Source organism: Plectropomus leopardus, chromosome 10 (assembly GCF_008729295.1).
Source record: "Plectropomus leopardus isolate mb chromosome 10, YSFRI_Pleo_2.0, whole genome shotgun sequence".
Lineage (NCBI taxonomy): Eukaryota > Metazoa > Chordata > Actinopteri > Perciformes > Serranidae > Plectropomus > Plectropomus leopardus.
In genome coordinates, this window is record NC_056472.1 from 1496790 (window position 1) to 1518478 (window position 21689).

At 39.0% G+C, this 21689-nt stretch overlaps 1 protein-coding gene across 1 annotated transcript; it reads left to right on the forward strand.

Moving 5' to 3' along the window:
* The first annotated feature begins 1858 nt into the window (after positions 1–1858).
* On the forward strand, positions 1859–20826 carry LOC121948811. Its single transcript, XM_042494294.1, has 9 exons — positions 1859–1897; positions 2238–2288; positions 7062–7424; positions 7521–7805; positions 14279–14349; positions 16114–16336; positions 17100–17399; positions 18322–18438; positions 19636–20826. The coding sequence occupies exons 2-8, from the start codon at positions 2252–2254 to the stop codon at positions 18426–18428; spliced, it is 1386 nt and encodes a 461-aa protein (XP_042350228.1). The 5' UTR covers positions 1859–1897; positions 2238–2251; the 3' UTR covers positions 18429–18438; positions 19636–20826.
* Positions 20827–21689: the final 863 nt, after the last annotated feature.

Genomic DNA, 21689 nt, shown 5'->3' on the forward strand with positions numbered 1-21689 from the left:
AGTTGGTTCAGACAACGGTTGATATTTGTTTCTTAGCTGTATGCCTGGAGGTGCTGTAATTCTTCCTGTGATACCAACATTTGTTTTTCCGATTCTGTTCTGTTTTGGCTTAGCACCAAGTGTATGCCAGGCGGCAGTGATATCAGTCTTTTTCGGGTCCTGTTCTAGCAAGTATCAGGAAAGACACTGTATCATCCAGGTTTAAAATATTTGAGGTAGACTTAGCTGTCTTACCATTGGATGTTACTGGGAGTGTCTCATGAAGTCCTCTTTCTGCTTCAAGTGTAAAAATCCTCCTCTTTAGCACAGCGATTTCCTGTAGATATTTTCAACAGTTCTGGCATGATGTGCTAATGTTGATTTTACAGGATTCAACACATTCTTGTCACACAGCTTCATACTGCAGCTTCAGAGCCATCCCTTGCCATGGCTCTGAGTCAATGCAGGAAACCTCCGTGAATGTGTTGGACTTTGTGACAAGAAGGAAAAAAAGGAAAAAAATAGGAAAAATAAAAGCTAAGCAGAGAGCAAGCAATAAGAGCATCTGCACTGTAGCGAAGCAGGAAGTAGAGTCACATAATTCACAAAAAGGAATTATACGAAGCCACTGAGAAGGGTTTGGACTCCTATTGCAATAAATATTATATTAAAAATTTTTTTTAATGTTATAAGAATACATTCTAAAACTGTTAAAAATGGTCACATCTCTTGTATTGGTTAAGGCAAAAAACACTTTTACGTCTAGGCTGAAGTGGAATGAGTCTCCTCTCATCCCTAAACATTACAAAACAAAAATCAAATAATTTGAATACTGAGTTAGAAATTATAGTATCGTGAAAGACCCACTTAAAACATGATGGTGCAACATCCCCATAAGCTAGGTTCCACACCCTATGTAGATATAAACAGCTCATTTAAAGGTGAGGAGAATGCAGTAATTCTTATTTTCAAGTGATTATACACTAAAGAAAACATATTTCTTATATCATAGTATATTATTGCCATTATATTCCCTTAAAGCTTACACACTGGTTCTTTAAGATGTTACATGTTTTAAATTGTAATATATCCATCCATCCATCCATCCATACATTTTCTTCCACTTATCTGGAGTCGGGTCGCGGGGTCAGCAGCCTCAGCAGGAAAGCCCAGACTTCCCTCTCCCCGGCCACTTCGTTCAGCTCCTCCCGGGGGATCCCAAGGCGTTCCCAGGCCAGCTGTGAGACATAGTCTCTCCAGTGTGTCCTGGGTCTTCCCCGGGGCCTCCTACCGGTGGGTAGGACTAAGTTGTAATATATATTTTTTAAAATGCATGTGCTTGTGAACAACTGAACAAACGTCAGGATAAATGACACTGTGCTAGCTGGGTGAGAGTTTTTTTTAACAAGTTTTGATATAGTTTTACTGTTAAACACACATCCTTTTTACTTCAACTCATGAAGAATGCTCGCCTTTTTTGAATTCTCTGTTCACTATGAGGAAGTGCGAGAAAAAACATGTTTACTCAGTGAATTCAAGGAAATACATAATGAGTACTTAACATACAAAGTGTAATTTTACTGGTAAAGTATTCCTCTTTGGTACTGTTTATTGAGCATGAGGAGTTTTCTTTTTTTAAAAAAAATGTACTTCTTGGCCAAACTACCCTCCATCACTATGTCTCAAAATGCATATCCCATATTGTAAAATTTTGTAAACTGACAATACATTATGACAATTTAGCTTACAACAAACATCCCAGTCTTAATGTCCTGTAATGTGACCTGTAATGTCTGCATAGTCACTGCAGATGGTAGAGGAGGGGCTATACTGTAGTAGGCTGGCAGTAGTTCTGCAATTGATCAGTGGTGAACTTGTCAAGTGGAGGAGCGGCTGTGCACCGGTTGTGACCTGTTTGGTAAGTGTCATCTCTTTTACAAACAGTTCCTCTAACTAAGGGTGATTTATTGACATTAAAGCAAGTACCAGTACTGGAAAGAAAACATTTAAAATTATGTATCATCACACACTATATTTATACTTTTAACTCAATATGATCAAATTAATACATATGAATATTACCTAATACTTCCTCCTCATTTTCTAAATTTGCATACTACATGCTTTAAAAAATATGTAGTTGTAATTGGGCAGTGTGAAACTGCTGAAGACACAGAACCCACTCAGGTTTCAGGAGGAAGACAGAGAGATTTCTCCATTTACAGTAACATATCATAACTGTCATCTCTATTTTACAGTTGTTTTTGCAGACATGTCTCCTGTAAACCTCGTGATTTTTCTTCTCTGTGGTAAGACACGTCAATAATGAACTCATAGATTTCTCATTTGCGCAATATAGGGGAAGTGGTTTCAGAAGTGACGCAAGGCAGGATTTGTCTTGATGTCATGTCTCGGTTGTGGTATTGTTTTTTTTTTTTTTTTTTTTTTTTACAGACAGACAGAGAGAGTTCAGGGCAGAGGGGAAAAAGAACGAGAAAGAAATTAAAGTCACTTAATGGGTCAATGTTTTTTTTTCACCAAGCCAACTTGTTACAAGTAATTAGCTGCTCATCACAGATACTGGTAGGGATCAGGTGTGATGATACACAAAAGGCAAAACAGACCAGTTCAGTTACAGAAAATTGTTCAACATTAAAGAACAGCAATGCCTCTTCAGTTTCTTGCTGAAATTCTATGAAAAGATTGATACCACTCTCCAGTCTGTGCTCTGTGTGCCTGGTGCCTCCACAGACTGCATGTAAAGATGCACAGCATGACAGCTCTCCATTAGTGAAGTCAAAATATTTGGATCACCCCCTGATGGCTGGCTGCAGTACAGGTCATAAGGCCTGTCCCCTCTATATTACTGAGCCAAAATAAGAACTCAAAGTATGCATCAAATAAAATTTTCCCAATTATGTTTGCTGTCATTTTAGGCACTTCTTATCACCTGATATTTGTTTAGGTATTTGTTTTAATTAGTTCTTTGATGCTATAAAAAAGGGGTTTGACATGACTGACAGTTCTGTGTGCCAGTCTGTGGGCCAGCTTTCAAAGGCACTGCTCACATTTGTTAGGACGGCAGGCTTTTGATACTAGGGAGATCGCTACTATGTAGACTCTGGCTCCAAATCTGCACCAAGATCTGAATCTGAGGATGGTATCTGTAGTTTTACACAGTCATAACTGTTCGGTGTTTTTTAATGGCTATGTGCTGTTTGTGTAATTGTATGTCTAATTTGCATGTGAACTTCTCAAGCAGGGCTGACTGAGGACACTGAGGACAACTAAATGTCCTTGTAAACTGACAAAGCGGAATTATATTTAAGCAATATTACACAAGGGGGTGTGCTTTTCCAGGTAAATACATGGAGTCTGACTAATTACTGGAAAACAATCACTCACATCAGAAGAACCCTATATGAAATGAAACTTGGTTGACTACCCCAGCAAGTAGGTCAGACCTTAGTAACGACAACTTCAATGTAACAATGCAACAGTAACTGCAATGGACACATTTTCAAGTCCCTCTTCAGTCCACTGGCCAACTTTTGCATATACTTTCAAGAGAACTAAATAAATAAACCAGATATAAACACAGAAATGTTTAGCTTGCTCAGTTTTGTTACGGCTAATATATATAATATAATATCTGCGGACAAAAACATCTTTATCCATATACAGAATTAGCTATTACACCTGTGAACTTTACCTGTATTTTTGAGCTAGTAGTTCCGTGTCACAGCACAGCTGATCGAGGATGCCAGAGGATGGCAAACATTTCTAATAACTCAAGAGCAAGGTAAAGTCCAAAAGTCAAAATTAATGAAAAAAGTTAGAGATATCATCATTTCCAAAATTCAGAAAATGTTGTTATCTAGTGAAATATTGTGCTTCATGATGCAGTTTAGCCTTTCACGTTTGACTGCGGTCCCATCACATAACCTATATATCCCATCATTCCTGATCTGGATTGAGTGTTTTTTAGTTTGCAGATAAGTTTGCTGTTTTCTGGTCATACACACAAATGTCACTTTTTGTCAGTGTTATAACATGTCTGTGCAGAACAAGGTGGTTTATGCTGATTAATGCCGTCCTTATTAGTTCATAGTTTACACCATTAGTAAGTTGGCTGTTACTTTTCATTTGGTCAGCTGTATTTACAAACACTCAGTTTTAATTATTATTATTGTGGCAGTGATATTAAATGTCCTGTTGCACCCTACTTGCATAAACATGGTAATTAGTTTAGATGCTTCCACAGCAGCTAACTACTTCAGCATACTTTCAGCTAGTTTAACCATTCAACTATCAAAACGTTGAGCTCTTTCAGGACATGACTTTTCTCATATAAATTCTTTAAACTCTTTAAAATATTCAGCTTTTTTGTCCCATTAGATTGAATGGAGAGAACCTTCAACCTTCAAATTCTCTACAACTCATTTCACTTTGAAAGCTAACTGCTTTCCCATACTTTTAGCTAGAGATTTTTATTTAAACTTTGAACGGGTCACAAAACCTTGAACTCTTCAGCTTTTATTCAGCTCTTTGACATCTTTTACTGTTTTTTTAATTTTGCAGTTTAGGTTTTATGCTGTTTCCAAACATTTTCTGATTTAATAATGGGCTCTTATTGGGACGGAATGTTCAGAGCTAGAGTGGGTGATATCACTGATGACATCACGCACTCTAGATATTTTTGCCTGTTTTTCCACAAGCATTTTTCACTAAATCCCCTATGGTGCCACAGTTTTTAGGTTGAAATACACCATTTGTACATCAAAATGTACAAAAATGCTTTCTTTTTCTGCCTCACAGCAACAAGAGATCCCTTCCAACTCCCATTTGCTGCTAATTTATGTCATCAAGCTTGAGCAAAACCCAGATGGAAGGACATTTTGAAACTGGATTTTCCTAGTCATTTTTCACTTAATCCACACATTTGATATATCAATCTCTTCAGTAACATCTCATGGTGCTCACAGTTCCAACATTTCAACAACATAACTGAACATTTTTGCTGTAGCATGTGTTTTTCAAGCAGTACTTCTCTGTGTTTTATCAGATTTGACAATGACTCACTTTAAGACAGGCACACAGGTGCTTCTGATTAGCAGATCAGACCTCCATCAGCTCCTGTTTGTCTATGTGGTATTACTGCAACAAAAATAAATACTACTATTACTACTACTACTACTAAAACTACTACTACTACTACTACAAGTACTACTTTTACTACTACTACAACTACTACTTCTACTACTACCATTTCTACTACCAGTAAACTTATTAGTATTAGTATTAGTAGTAGTTCCGCTACTATGACTTCTACTACCACTGCTATTATTACTAGTAGTACTAATACTACAACTACTTATACACTACTGCTGACACTACTATAGTAGTACTACAACAACACATTCTACTATTACTATTTCTACTACAACTACTGCTATTACTACTATTATTACTACTACTACTACTACTACTAGGACAACTTTTTATACTACTGGTACTGCTATTACTAATACTACTACTACTTCTACCACTACTACTGTTACTACTACCATTACTGCTACTACTAGCTGCAGTAGAACTATTACTACTAATACCACTACTTCTACTTTTACCACTACTACTACTACTGCCACAGCTGCTACTTCTTCTCCTATCAGTACTAGAACAAAAAACTACAACTGCTACTTCTACTACTTCCATTTCTACTACAACTACTGCTACTATTATTAGTACTAGAACTAATTCTACTCCTGCAACTGCGATTACTACTACTACTTTACTACTACCACTGTTACTACTACCATTACTGCTAATACTAGTAGTTGTGCACTGGAACTATTTCCGCTATTAATACACCTACTTCTGCTACTACCACTGAAATCGCTACTATTACTGCTACTACTGCTTCTTATACTATTACTACTCCTTGTAGTGATAGATGTACTGCTATTTCTTATACTTCCTACTACTACTGCTATTATTGATACTAGTAGTACTTCTCCTGTGTTTTTTTTCTGAAACTGCTGCATACTTTCAGCTACAGAAACCATTCAAATGTCAAAATATTATGCTCTTATGACATTTATGCCTCTCAATTTTTTTCTACATTTTATGCCTCATATTAAACATTTATTATTTTAACCTTTTCAGTTAACATCAACTTTAACACTCTTCCAGTTCAACTTGCAACTTCTTCAGTTTAACGCAGTTCAGCTTTCATTTTTGCCAGTTTTTCAGTTATTTTTGGCAATTTGTAATGTATTTCTACCTTTTCAGCAATATATTTTTAAACTGATTTCAGCTTTAAGGATCCACATGCTGGAGGTATGATCCAGCAACAGCAGAGTAATATTCTTAGTGCTGAGGCAGGTGTGCTGTTATGCAGATTTGAGCATGTTCTAAATGTCTTGTGGACCCATCAGATTGCTTGGTCGGAACTACTTGTTGCATAATGAACTGTACCATATCATACTTTATTGTACTGCATCATATTGTACTGTATCGTATCATACTTTATCGTATTGCATCAAATCGTCCTTTATTGTAGCATACTTTAGCATATTGCTTGCATACTTTACCGTATTGCATCAGATCGTATCATACTTTATTGCATTGCGTTATATTGAATTGTATCGTATTGTAATGTATGAGATCATACTTTATTATTTCATTATATTGTACTGTATCGCATCATAGTGTATCGTATTCCATATCGTACACAAAATGACCATGGTCGTATCCGGGATATTTTGGCTTAATTTGTTGTGCATTCGGTGTAAGTGGAGATAGTTATATCCATCTATATATACAGTCTATCGGTGCTTCTGACAGCACAGTCATGTTTCCTGAAGTGATTTGGTACAAATACTCTGCAAATGTATGCATGGAGTTCACTGGGTGTTACAGGTCTGCAGCCGTGGAAATAGGAAACAGAGCATTAGTTGCAGCTGTCACAGTAAATATATTATTGAAGGTCTTCTGCTGTTAAATTCTCAGTGTTATGCAGAGTCAGAATTGGTAGCTATTATTTCTGTTTCTGCTGACTAATATGTTTTCTTTTCTAGGACCTGTCATTGGTCAGATACCTCTGCTTAATGCCACTGTCGGAGGCTCCGTCCTGATTGGCTGCTCCCTACCAGTTCATCAGCTACTTATTAGATGGTTTTACTGGCAGGAGGACCAGTCTGAAAACATTTTGTTTCACTCGGACACTAATATGACAATGCAGCCAATAGCTGACAGATACACGAACAGGTGTGAAGCCTTCAATACTGAGTTCAGTTCTGGAAACATATCTGTTATACTTCACAATGTTTCTGTTGGAGATGACCAGAAAACGTTCTGGGCCTATGTTGGTTTCTATGATGTGCAGAAAAAAGTAAAAAAATGGCCTGAACAATGGTGTAAATCCAAATTGCGGGTTTCAGGTGTGTGAAATAACTCTTTTTCTGTTAAATGCAAATATCAAAGTGCTGTAAATGTCTAGAATGTCTGTGAAGTTGTTCTGTCCTTCCCACTCACAGCTCCATACCAAGATCTTGTCCTGACAGTTAGCAAGGCAACAAACAATGCAACCTGCACAGCACATGGAGGATACCCTGAACCTCAAGTGTCATGGACAGGTGTAAACAGATCCAGCACTGCACAGCTGGAGGGTGCTGAGCTGTCCCTGCTGCAGGACCCAACAAAGAGAACCTTCAATGTGACCAGCTCTGTCAGTGTAAAGGGGTTACAGTCTGTAACCTGCCTCATCTCTAACCCCGACTCCAACGAGAGCATACAGAGTACCACAGAGATCGATGCCCCAGGTGAGTGCTGCGGCTCATTCAAATAACGAGGCCTCAGGGTGTGTTTTAGGGTGCCTTTAGACACTGCTCATAATAATGATGTCACACTATGCTGTTACTTTGGACTTAAATGTGTGTTATGTAAAATATGGACATCATTTTAGTTTAAATCATTAAAAAAATGCACTAACCCTTTCAACAGTGTGAACACCTTTGACTCTGTGTCCAACATGCTGATGTATCATACTGCAGTGATCTCCACTGCTTAGCAGCCAGGGACAGGCTGTCCCTTCTGTAATAATACATGCTGGCCTGACAGGCGACAGAGAGTCTCTGTCACCTCTAGTGAGCTGTAAGAGAAGATGAAGAAGTTGAGCCAAGAGGAGCATAGAGTCAGTGGATACAGTATAGAAATTACACTCTCATTGAATTAGTAGGTGAGTGTGTAAGAAACATAGCGATGGCAGACGCTCCAGGAAAATGACTGTTAAACTATCACAATCAGCTTCTAGAGAGATGCACTGTTCCACTGAGAAAACAAGTGATATAAGAAGAAGAAAAACTAGAGTAAATATTGTTGTGGCTTTACAACACTGGAGACAGGACTTGGTGAGTAAAAGATGCAGTTTGATGCTGAACTCACAAGATTTCTTTCTACACTGTTAAGTTACATCTAACATTAGCTGTTTACTGAAACATATCTTCACTGTAACTGATGACAACACAAACTGTAGGCTTACAGTTCACCATAAACTTTTCAAATAGCGTGATATGACTGTTTTCTTGTTACTGTGGCATTGCTAAAACAGAGCTATAAGCTATAATGTAAACTCAACACAAACGCCACTAATGAAGATCAGAAGATAGCAGCCTTATTTTGACCATCTGTATTTTTGCTCTGCTGTCAGTTATGAGTTGCCTTTATTTATAACTGATGACTGTAAATTGCGGTTGCATGGACACAGTAGTAGAAAGACACTTAACGGGTGAAATACTGTCCCCCATTCAGTTGGACTGAAATTAACATAATGCCCTTCCTTTAAGAGTATTCAGAGCAAATGATGCATTAGTGTTAAATAATTTATCACTGTTGTTTTCACTAATTTACAGGTGAGGAGCAGCAAAGGCACCATTATTGGCTTATTCCACCATTTGTACTTCTTTCAGTGGCTGCAATTGTATTATGTGTGCTGTGGTAGAGAACAGGTCAGTGGTTTATTGTTAAGACTATTTAATATGTAAATATATCAACAGCTGGTGACAAGGAATAAAACTGAAACACCACACAGGTACATTTTGCATGCATAGACATACCTAGCCCCCTTCTGAGCCTGTCTTGAAATGCATCAGAATCCATAGTGTCAAATACATGATTAAAGATAGGACTGACTGTTCAGTGCATCCAACACTACACACACTGCTGGGCTGTTTATGCCTTTGCGCTAATGATAGTCATGACTGGAGGCATTAAGTTTTTGGGTTTTCAGGCCATCTTATTCTCTTTAACCTTTTGTGGAGGTTTGATGCCAAAAAAACCACAACAACCGATTTACAGAAATCTCTTTCCCAATTTAAGTCAATGAGAAAAAGTCTTTGTGGTCCCCATGGCATCACAGAGCAGACCAGGAAGATGAAATTCCACTTTTGGCCACTATGTCAAATTGGCCTCAAAAGCAAACACTGTTCCTGGTGGCTAGGTCTGGACAGACCTGAATGTTAACTGTAACTTGACTTGTGGAGGCATACAACTTTTCAACCCTTTGAAACACGGAGCGACATGTTCTTTTTTAAACCTTTGAAATGTGAGCAAATTTATTTGTTTGATTTCTTTCAAACACATGTTAAAAGAGGCATTGAGCAACTTGTCATGAACTGTTCTGAAAATTGCAAAAAAATAAAATAAAATAAAATAAAGAAAAATAGTAAAAGGTGTCAAGAACATGATCTGGAAATAAGGAGAGAGTATCATTATAAAAACTTTCAAATCACTAGTGTAAACTATCAAGAAGACTATTTAAATGAATAAAATAAAATAAGTTAGTTTCTTAGTTATTAGTAAAATAACTAAGAAGATTATGTAATTATTCTGATTTTATATTTTAAAGAAGTTTCCAGAATTATTATTTTTTAAATTATTATATCCTTTTACTTTTTTTGTCGACTGCAGCAATGGAGTCGAGATTCAACTGAAAGAAACATTTCTCCCTCCAAAAATGGGTCTGTGGACATTGTTTTAAATCTAGCTGTGTTTCAATGCACCACCGGGGACAGGAATGTTGAGGTGCCCACTGCTGCTGCTGCTGAAGAAGAAAAAAACAAAACGTTTTTTTTCACAGAGTTGAAAAAGCTGATGAAACAAACAGCCCTGAAAGTTACAAAGACAAATAACTGGCCTTCTCTGTTTCAACTTTTGGCCGTGCTGAGTCAAACCATGCCGCCCACATCTGAGCCACGACAGAGATGGGATTTCCTTATTAGCCGAAGGAAGCAGACCGATCTTCTGCCTTGTCCACCTCCACCACACTCCACTTATTAGTGATTAAGACTGTGAGTTTATTGGTGCTTTTGTTTTCATTGCTAAAATATTCATATTGATAGACAAATGTCCTTTTCTGTTTTATTTGTAGTTTAGTTTGTAGTGTTTGTGTTTTTTTCAGAAATGGCGGGATTAGCCATTATTTCCCCTTTTGTCCCGTTGGTCAGTTCAGTCTGTTAACAGGACTTTATGTATTGCTTTATGGTAAGCCTGTATTCACTTCATTCACCGACTCATTCCTACAGTATAAAAGAAGGTGGTTTCATGGAAACTAGAAAGTGACTTTGTTCTCTTGCGTTAAAAGAGAGGTGACAATCGGAGCTAGACAGCTACTTGCTATTTGACACAGAACTCTGGGTGGGCACACCTAAAATTAATATGTTATTACCAAATATGTAAAGAGATATGATATTATCATGAATTAAATGAGAAATATTATGTACATTTTCGGTGTCTTGAAAATTGATCTCGAACCAGTGGAGCAGCTTTGTATCATTCTCTATCCAAAAAACTCTCCAGTATATACAATCTGCGGTCTGTATTCAAACTACCGGTTATCAGTGAGCAGCGGAGCACTAGAGACAGTTACTGAAAGGTACTGAACGTAGTATTTTTAAAAGTTGAGCTGTGTAATAAAACATGGGGCAATATTACAAGCACCACCTTTTATTACCTTTTTATGGGCACAACACATTCTGATTCTGTTTATTTGATTTCTCCGGTCGTGATTACGATATGATTCCCTGATGAGTTGTATGTATATGTGTGTGTGTAGAGAGAGAGATATAAATATACCATTATTTGATAATCACATAAATATTAAAACCGAAAGCGCTGTTGTTGTCCGATGCGGGGGCACTTGTCCTCCTCCTCCAGCAAAATTTAAATAAAAAAATAAATTTAAAAATAAAATAATTTCTTTGCTTTGGTGTCCCCCCCTCCCTCTCTTGGCCTCTCTCGACCTCTCTCTTTTTTTCTCCCTCTCCCCCTCTCTCTCTGGCGAGCCTTGACGGCAGGAATCCACTGTCGTGGGGGTAAGGGCGGGAACATCTGGTGACGCAACCAGGAAATCCTCCAAAGGCTAGACTGTCCCAATTAACAACCGTTAATGCGGCCTTCGGAGGTGCCTCCGAAGGAGTCGTCTTCGTAGACCGCGTAGGCTGCGTCCTCCGAAGGATGCAGACCCTGAATTGGGATACAGCTTATGAGAGTTGCTCAGTGGCGCATGAAGCAGAGAAAACTCTTTTTCCGGGTTTAGAAAAGTGTAAAATACCCGGACCTACTGGCCCATAGAGCATGCGTGGAAGTGGTTAACAACAGCCGAACACGGCCGAGTGTACCCGAGCACTGACTCCGACTCACTGGCTCGCTCACACAGATGACCCGAGTGCTCGAAGCAAACAGTGCCGGTGCACGAGCATTGCTCTCGTAGTAGCTTAGCTTATTAGTAACAGCAGCTAATAGCCAGTATAACAACAGCGCTGTCGGTTTTAATATTTACGTGATTATCAGATAATGGTATATTTACCTCTTTCTCTCTCTCTACACACACACATACACACACATATACATTCAACTCATCAGGGAATCATATCGTAATCACGACCGGAGAAATCATATTAACAGAATCAGAATGTGTTGTGCCCATAAAAAAGTAATAAAGGGTGGTGCTTGTAATATTGCACCATGCTGTATAACACAGCTCAACAAAAAAATACTACGTTCAGTACCTTTTAGTAACTGTCACTAGTGCTCCGCGCTGCTCACTGATAACCTGTAGTTTGAATACAGACCGTAGACTGTATATACGATCTCTGATACAGACACAGTAAGACGTCCATATTACAGGCTTTACAGCCAACAGCATATGGATGTGTTGTAAAATGGTAAAAATGATGAATTGTGATTAAAAACTGATGAATTACAGCAAAAATATCTATTACTACAGCCGGTACGAAGCCTGTGCTGTGTCAGAAACTCTTAGAGTTACATGCGTGTTCTCACGGTAGAGTCCCGCGGATCCGATGTGTGTTCATTTTATGTCTGGAGATACACCGAATTCCAAATCTTGATTCGGAAAATAGTGCATTTTACGTCTTTAGAACTTCATGTTTTTAATAATGGCTATAAAAAAATGCGTTCTGAAAAGTCAGCGTCTCAACAAAAATTATCCAGTGATTTAAGGAGGTCTCTTTCCCCAATGTTTACAAATGGAGAAAAGTCTTTCTGGGCCAGTGTGCATCACGTGACGCTGCAGTTCCACTTTCGGCCACTATGTAAATTTTGCTTCAGAGGGTGGCGCACTTCCTAGGGGCCTGATGCACACTGGCCCAGAAAGCCATTATTAAAAACACAAGTCTTAAAGATGTAAAATGTGCCATTTTCAGAATAAACGTGCATAGGACCCACAGGACTCTACTGCGTGACTGCGCATGTAACTCTTGGAGTCCCTGACACAACACAGGCTTCATGGCGGCCGTAGTGATGGATATTTTTGAATCATAATTCATCATTTTTACCATTTGACAACACATCCATACACTGTTTGCTGTAAAGCCTGTAATATGGCGGTCCATGTCTGTATCAGAGACCATATATACAGTCTACGGTCTGTATTCAAACAAGTGGTTATCAGTGAGCAGTGCGGTGCACTAGTGACAGTTAATAAATGGTACTGAACGTAGTATTTACTCAGTTGAGCTGTGTAATAATACACAGCTCAACGATATTACAAGGCACCACCTTTTATTATATTTTTGTGGGCACACACACATTTTGATTCTGTTACTTCAATTTCTCTGGTCGTGATTATGATTGATTCCCTGATAAGTTGTATGTATATTTGTGTATGTGTGCGTATGTGTGTGTGAGTGTGTATGTAGAGAGAGATAAATATACCATTATCTCATTATCATGTAAATATTAAAACCAGCAGCGCTGCTGTTGCTAATAAGCTAAGCTACTATGAGAGGAATGCTCGTGAACGAACGCTGTTCGCTTCGAGCACTTGATTAGGGTAAGATGCTGTTTTTAGGTAAAAAATTATGAATAATGAATCTTATCTGTTAACTGTGCAGTTTTCTGTTTACTCCTTATATGTAAAGTAAACACAAACAATATTCTGTATAACTCTGGCATATGTGCATTTTAGGGAGGCATATCCTCCATGACATCCAGATGTTGTGGTTGAATTTGTACCCTCAACTACAAGCATGTGTGATTAGTGATGCTACTTATAAAATGGACACTTGAAGTCATCACAATTTTGTGAACTCTTGGGCCTTTGAATTAATATGCATAGCCCATATCCTGTTCACTTTATCTTCGTCATCATCACCAAGATCTTTAACTTTAACAAGGAAATCACGTCGTTATTAGTTTGGCTTTATTGAGTGACTGCAATAGAAATAAACCTGCCAATGTTTTGGATAGCCATCGCCATGGTTATTGGAATGTTATTGCCAGAAGAAAGTCGTGTAACATCGCGAGAGAAGTTGCATAATAACACTCAGTAGAAAGTCATCTCGTAATTGTGTTTTATCCATATATTGAAATTATTATTTTTTGTGGAAATCTGTTATGGAAACCTGCCTACTATCAGCAGGTTTGATTAGGCCACCTGTGCCTTGTTAGAGTGAAGCAATTAAGTATCTGATCTCAACTTTTGTCAATGAAATGTCTAAGGAAATAGGTTTTTCATTAACAGGTTTTTGTATTTGTGTTTTGCTCTTTGTATCGACCTGGTTTGATTGTCAGGATAATTTTGCCCTTTGTTCATCATTGTATTTGTGGTTGCTGGCAGCCTGGGGTGAGGAGAGAGGGGGAGGGCTCAGGGAGTTTTCACATAATATGTTAGAGCTGTCCCTTGATGTGCACGAGAAGCAAAAGTTATACATTGTTTCATTTTTTCAGGTAGTATGGCTGGCTTTCACACGTTTGTTTTTACTCTGGTCCAAAGGCTGCACCACTCGCGGAGCGTCATGTTTCCATGAATCCCGAGTCCCGACCAGAAAAAGAAGTGCTGGGAAGGTGAGGTCCGCACCAGAGTGTGACCGCTGTGTTCACACTAGCTTGGGCTAACCTAAACAATGCCTGTGTGAAAACACCCTGAGTTCCTCTGGCTGGGTGATCAGACACTGGTGACTGATTGAGCATTTGGGAGCATATGATTCATCTAAGAGAGAGGGATATATTGATTCCGGCTTACCTGTAAATAATTTGGCTTTTTTATGACTATATTAGCCTGTTAGAATCAGGTTTAAGGTTCATTCCCTTTTTTGCTTACCCAATCCCAATGCAGTGGTTGACTCCAATTAGGGTGGGGCTATGAGGGGTTAAAAAAGCCACCTGGGCGATGTCTGTGGGAAAGTGTTTGTCAGTGGCTGCTTGCTGTGAGGCTGTAGTTATTTCAGTTGTTTCTCACCTTGGTTGTTTTTGGTTGGTTAGTTTTTCCCAGGACTTTTGTTCTTCTGCTCTGTTGCAATTGTTCTTTTTGCATAAAAAAAATCACTTTTTCTCTGCACGGACTTCTGCCTCCTGAGACATTCTTTAGTGCAGCATCTTGTTCCCTTAACTCCAGAGCCAGCCAGTCACACAAAAATCCCGCATTTATGTAGAGTTACTGTTTGTTCGCCTACACCATGGTTTCTGGTTGTGGACTGACTTAACTGTCCACACATCCTGATCACAATAAGGCAGCCGCATGGTCACTCCTCACAGCAGCAACAGGAAAACACCTCGCATTCCCATCAACACACCAGTCCTTTTTCACCATAAAACACACTCTACTTCTCTCACCAGAGTCCTCTGTTACATTTGATTAGCATGTAGAAAAGGAGTCAGCAGGCTGAATGGCACTGTCCAGGATTTAGCCAAGTCTCAGTGAATCAAAGCATATTACAGTATCTGATATCCTGTTGGAAACTGATGCAGCACAGAGGTCGTCCAGTTTATTATTCAAGACCTTTACAATTCTAGTCCAGCTGGTGCCCATCTCTGCTCCACTTTTCCTCTATGTTTACTGATGTTTACATGTGAACAGCTCAACCCTCAAAAAGGGAGTTTACAGATTGATCAGGTGATTTCCTTATTCTGATGCCACAGCCTTACACCACTACCGTCCGCAAAGATCACCACCCAAACTTGCAAAATAGACATATAAGCCTAAATTTGTCGCAACTGACAGAGCGGTTGAGGCCACGCCCAGTTCTTAAACATATGAATGATCAGTCAGCATGCAAAAACAGAAGCAACATACTGTTGATCAGAAGAGGAAATAGCAGTCCGACACAGATTATTAAGCTTTAAAATTGTATGTGCTTTAGAGAAAATCAAACTGTTTTCCTCTGACGACCTTGCCCTACAAAGAATGTTCATAGTGTCTGTGGCATACTCTCTCCTGTTGGGTAAGTTTGCTGCACTTTGGTGTAAACTTTTAATGCACATTTTTTCCTGTCACTGTGTGTGTGTATGCATGTACATGGCAGGAATACAGTGGAATCTATCTTTATCTAAAGCATTTGTCAGATGTTTGAGTTTGTAATTAAAACCATTAATCTAAAATGAAGAGCATGGTGTTCAGTGTTGGGTCGCATTAATGTCACAACGTGAAGAAGAATCTTTTTTCTTTGGATTTCAGTGTCTGATGCAATCATGGCTCATGATGTCAACACCACTGTCAACGAATCACCAGTTCTTCCATGTACCCTGATGGACCCCACCCCCATTAACTTAGAGAATTTACGCTTTTCCTGGCAAGATGAAAGAAAATATGTTTTGTACTCTTTTAATCAGGCAGAGGAGATGCCAAAGCATGTGAAGGAACTTTATCGAGCCAGGGTCACAGCCTTCCCACAGGAGATGATGAGAGGAAATATTTCAGTCAAACTTGGAAAAGTAACACTTGAAGATGACCAAAGGTTTTTCCAGGCTTTTGCGACACTTGTTGATCGCGATGGGAGGAGTATACGCAGTGATCCATATGAACCTATCTGCCAGATGACTTTACATGTTGCAGGTAAGGAAGGAGATTTCACGTTCCTTTACAGAAATGGTATATACACTCTTAGAAATAAAGGTTCCAAAAGGTTTCATCCCAAAGGGCTGAGCTTCTATCCAGAGCCATTTGCCTTTAAAGAACCTTTTTTTTTTTTCTCAAGAAAGGGTTCTTAATGAGTTCTTTGCAAGACTGAGCTCCATTAATTAAGAACTAAAACCATGGTTAGTGGGAGAGAGATCTATGTGTTTTGTCATAAAATACCATTTTTAGAGCCCCCCCTGGGTGGGTTCTAGATAAAACCCTTGGGATATATTTTGGTTCTCAGTAGAACCTCTTGGGTGGGCTCTTGTTAGCACCCTCAGAAGGTGGAAAGGTTCTGGATAGAGCCCTCAGAGAGGATTCTGGGTGGAGCCATTACACTGTAGATGGATTCTCCAAAGAACATTTCATAGGGGGTTCTGCGTAGAACCTTTCACACATGATTATAGGTATAACCCTAATATTGGGTTCTAGGTAGATCCTTCTGAGGGGTTTCGGTTGGAATCTTAAAAAAAGTTTCTACAAGGAACCAAAACATGTTATTCTACAGGAACCAATCAAAGAACCCTATATGGTTCTTGTTAGTATCTTTATTTCTGAGAATGTATATACTCTTATATGGTGGTGTCAATCTTCTCATTTAACTCTTGCAATTAAGCAGATGATACAATTTCCCTAAATTTTTTCAAAAGTACCAACTGATATGATGCTTTTGTCAGTGACTCCACTCTCTTCCCCACAGTTTCTTACCAGGATGTCAGTCTGGCTGTGAGTGAGGAAACAATGACTGCTGTCTGCACTGCACAAAGAGGATTCCCTAAGCCTCTGATAGAATGGAGACTTCAGAACCCCTCTGATAACTCCCAGCACTTTTTAAATCCAAAGGATGTGAACACTTCAGCAGTGCAGGACCCTCAAAATCACCTCTACAGTCTCAGAAGCACTATAGATATCCCTGCAGGTCGATATCGATCTGTGACCTGCCTCATCCACAACCCTACCATAAATGTGACTTTGCTTGCCACACATCTTTTAAATAAGGGTAAATAAACAGAAGAATAGATACTTGTGCTTACCCTTAAAAATGCATTTAGTATGTTTTATGCAGACTACTTCATGTCATATTTGCTGAAACTGTCACTATACTCTGATGTCTATGAAAGAGATCATGAAAAAAAAATCATGTGTCACTTGAGAACGCGGCCGCATGGAACCAGTCGTGTGCTCATGAAACGCTGAAGGAGAATGAGTAAGCTTATAGGGTGGTCTGGCAGGGAGGTGGATGGGTCCTACAAAAAACTGACTTTGGTGCAGGAATCCAGAGTTCACTTCCTGTGTGAATATATGTGATTTTTTCCCCCTACACTTTACCATAAGCCTCTTTTGCCCAAACCTAACCATCTGTGACTTTGTTGCCTAATCCCAACCATCATGACAGTTGTGTTGGCTGCCATGAGCTGTTGCGTAAACAGAAGGGCTGTGCAGCTTCATCCCACCATGTGCATTTGTTGACATCATGGTAACGGCATCCTGCAGTGTAAACAGCTGATGCAGAAGGGTACCTAGAAAGTCATAAGTAGACGTGGGAGGTCACAGACAGAGCGGCACCATGTTATGAGAACATGTTGCGGAAAATCACATGATTTGCAAAACTTTAAACACAGGATCGACAATTTGAGATTAATTTTCATCTGTAACTACAGTAGGACTGAACCACAGCCAGTAAATTAATTCAGGAATTCAATGCACTCTCACGTGTTTTGTGGACTCATTCCTATTAAAAATAAAGCTTTCTATTAAGAAAAATATCACTACTCAATACTACTCAATGGTGAAAGCCTGGCTAATAATAGCACTTTTTATTTGTTTCCAATATGATTCATACTGAGTCACAAAACAAGCAGAGAACTAGAAAGTTTAAATATTTACTAAATGGCTAAAGCAGTTTGTCTCTGTGCCAACAGGTGAAGCAGAGAGGAGCCTCCCCGGCTGGGCTACAGCTCTGATCGCTGCTGCTGCTGTAGCTTGTTTTCATCTTTCTTCATCTCATTCTTATGCAGCAGTTGCATAGCACGTCAAGTGTGAGTCATTTTCATTTAATTTTTACTATATTCAACTTATGAGAAACACATTAGTAGACAGGAGAATTTAAAACAAAACATATGAATGTGCTGCTTTCCCCTCCTTTGTTGGATGTCTTGCTACTGAGGGACAAGCTTGGGTAAAAATAGTTTTGCAGCAGGTTTCACATCGCACATTGTTATTCATTGTATATCATCGTATAATTAATACATTTAGAATAGTATGCACTGTGTGACTATACAAACACACACTCACATCCCAGTTACAGTGGTCCTTTGTAAGAACTTTGCTGCTTCCCATTAATCTTAGTCAAGTCAAGTCAATTTTATTTATAAAGCCCATTATCACAAAACACAGTTTGCCTCAGAGGCCTTTACAGGGTACGACATCCCTCTGCCCTTAGACCCTCACATCACCTAAGGAAAAACTTCCAAAATAGAACTCCTGTAACAGGGGGGGAAAAAATGGAAGAAACCTCAGGAAGGGTGGCAGAAGATGATGAGAGATCCCTCTTCCAGGACGGACAGACGTGCAATAGATGTCGTAAATAAAAATTGAATTCAATTATGACAAAAAGGAAAGAGAAAGAGAGAGGGGAAGAGCGGGGGAGAGAGGCACAGCAATAATGATAACAATAGCATGTCATATTACGATAATTATAGGTGTAAAGTTACTAAATGCACTCTATGATAATATTGTGGGTGTTGATAAGAGTCCCAGGTGTAACCCAGGTTACCAGGCCTTATTAACAGTCCAGTTCACCAGTTGATTAATTAGACCAATAAATTAACAAATTCATATTTTTCCTGTGACAGATAAGTTACAGTCTTGCATAAAATGAATAAATAGGATTTATGGTTAAAAATCATAAATATGTTAATAAATAGTTTAAAAAGATCAACACACACAAGTTCATTTATTTGTTTTGAAAAGAGTATTTTATTTCATTTTAAGTGTGGTGAATGTGCCTTTCTGAAAGTGTAAAAGATTCGGGTGACATGAGGAGTTCGCGTGATAGTGTAACCAATCAGACGCCACCAGGGTGTACGTGCCTGGGTGCTTCCGTTTTTTTCTCTCTCTCTGCCGGATCGTCTCCGAGGCAGCGGTGTGTGCTGACTTCCTGTTGCGGACTATGCCGATTTTTGTCTGAGAGGGCCAGATATTTTAAGTTTAAGTTACTTTTATTGTCAGAGCAGAGAGTGGAGCCTTCCCTTGTTGCCGTGGGTAGATGAGCGGACCGTGTGTTTCACAACAGAAGTGGAGGAGAACCGGGATCCTGGACTGATGAGAGCCGTGTATTGTGCCTGGAGTGTGTGTGTGTGTACATGAACTGTGAGCCTCTGAGTGAGCGGCAGTAGGAAAAAAAAAGATAAAAGAGGGAAAGAAATGTTCAGCTGTTTTGCTTCATGTTAATACTGAGAAATGTATTTAGTTCATTGAATTTACAGTAAAAAGTGGTTAAAGTAATTATTAAGAAGCTGTGTTACAAAGTATATGCACAAAATTGTGTGTTTATATGTATTTATTTAAATTTAAAAGTATATTTTGTTTATGGGAACAACACTGTAACCCTGTTTTTGGCCTTTATAGGCCGGGTCTTTTTCTTTCCGTTCCCTTGTATGGATTCCTGTGTTGATCTGCAAGACATCTTCTTCTACTGGGGATTCTTCCTGTGTCTGTAAAGGTAGAACGGGACCTCAGTAGTTGTGGCGAGCCACCCCCCAAAAAAAACAGAGACTGGAATTTACACAGGGACTGTGATTTATTTAAAAAAAAAAAAAGACTGATTTATTGAGGACTGTGGTTGATACTTCATGTCTGAAGAGCTGAAAAGCTAAAAATTGTTTTTTTTATTTTATTTATTTTTTCCTACAACTTCATTTCTTATTCAATACAATACAACACACTTAAAAACTTACCTTTGATGCGTGTGAGGTTCTTTACTCGGTCACTCATTGCATTTTGCCAATACACCCTTTCTCCTGTAGCGACCTAAACTTCTGACTACTGGTCCACAAGGTGATTGATGCACTAATGAAATAAATATCTGTATCTCCCAGTCTTTTACCATTAGCAGTTAGAGCTGAGGCAGGTTACACATGCGTATATTGATAGTGGAGGCATGGCTCATAATAATGGCAGTAGAAGGTTGCGTCAAGCACATTCATGGCATCGGCGCAACCAGGACCCACAACACAGGTGTAGCTTCAGATAGGACCACAGTAATGGCAAATGGCCATGTCCTCTAGCATGGTCATTCCTAGCCAGTTCTCATTTAAATACCGCTACTTTTGGGGAGCCCGGTAGCTTGTCTGGCTGAGGGGCTGTGTCCTTGCCGCAACAGGTTCGATTCTTGCCCTTTGCTGTGTGTCTTCTCCTTTCTCTCTCCCCTTTCACGCTAGAAATCTGTCCTGTCAAATAGAAGTGGAAAAAATATCATAAAGATTTTGTCAATGGCTTTGGCTTAAGATCCTGACACCAAAAGCCACCTTTTGTGTCTGCATGATACGCCGCTGGACGGCTTTTTGCTGAAAGGCTGCCAGTAACAACATAATATAAGGATCAAGAATGTTCCTAGGGTAAGGGTAAGGTCCAGCAAATCCTGGACTTTCATGCAGGAGTGCAGTATCTGCTTCCCATGTAAATGTTTTTTTTTCTCTACACCTTACCATGTGCCTCCTTCCTTTAATCCAGCCATTCATGCCAGCATGTGTATTTGTTGACATCCTGCCGTTGGTTGCCATGTGCTGTTGTTGTCTAAACATAACCACGTGCTGCGTCATCCCATCATGGGCTTGTGTTGACATCACGGTAGCGGCTTCCGAGAATGTGAAAAACAGGTGCAGAAGGATACCTTTGAGTTGGGATTAGAACATGTTGTTATTCCCATGGGAACAACATGACGCAAACAGTTATGACCTTTAACGTTTATTTGCTGAGAGCGACATTTTAATCCATTACATAAGCATACTCCTTTTTACTGTCAAATTTGCTGATATTACATAAACCCATTTGCTTAAAACTCTTTAATATGTAATTAAAGTCATACGAATTGTAATGTAGTATGTATTTTATTATAAGTATTTTATTCTGTAAAGTGTTTTTGAGTTTCTTCAAAAGTGCTCTACAAATAAAATGTATTATTATCATTATTATTATAATTTCGATTGTATGTGTCTTTTAAAGAATATTGACATAACCAACAACAATCAGACAAAGATTTGTTGACTAAGGACTCATTGATATGAAA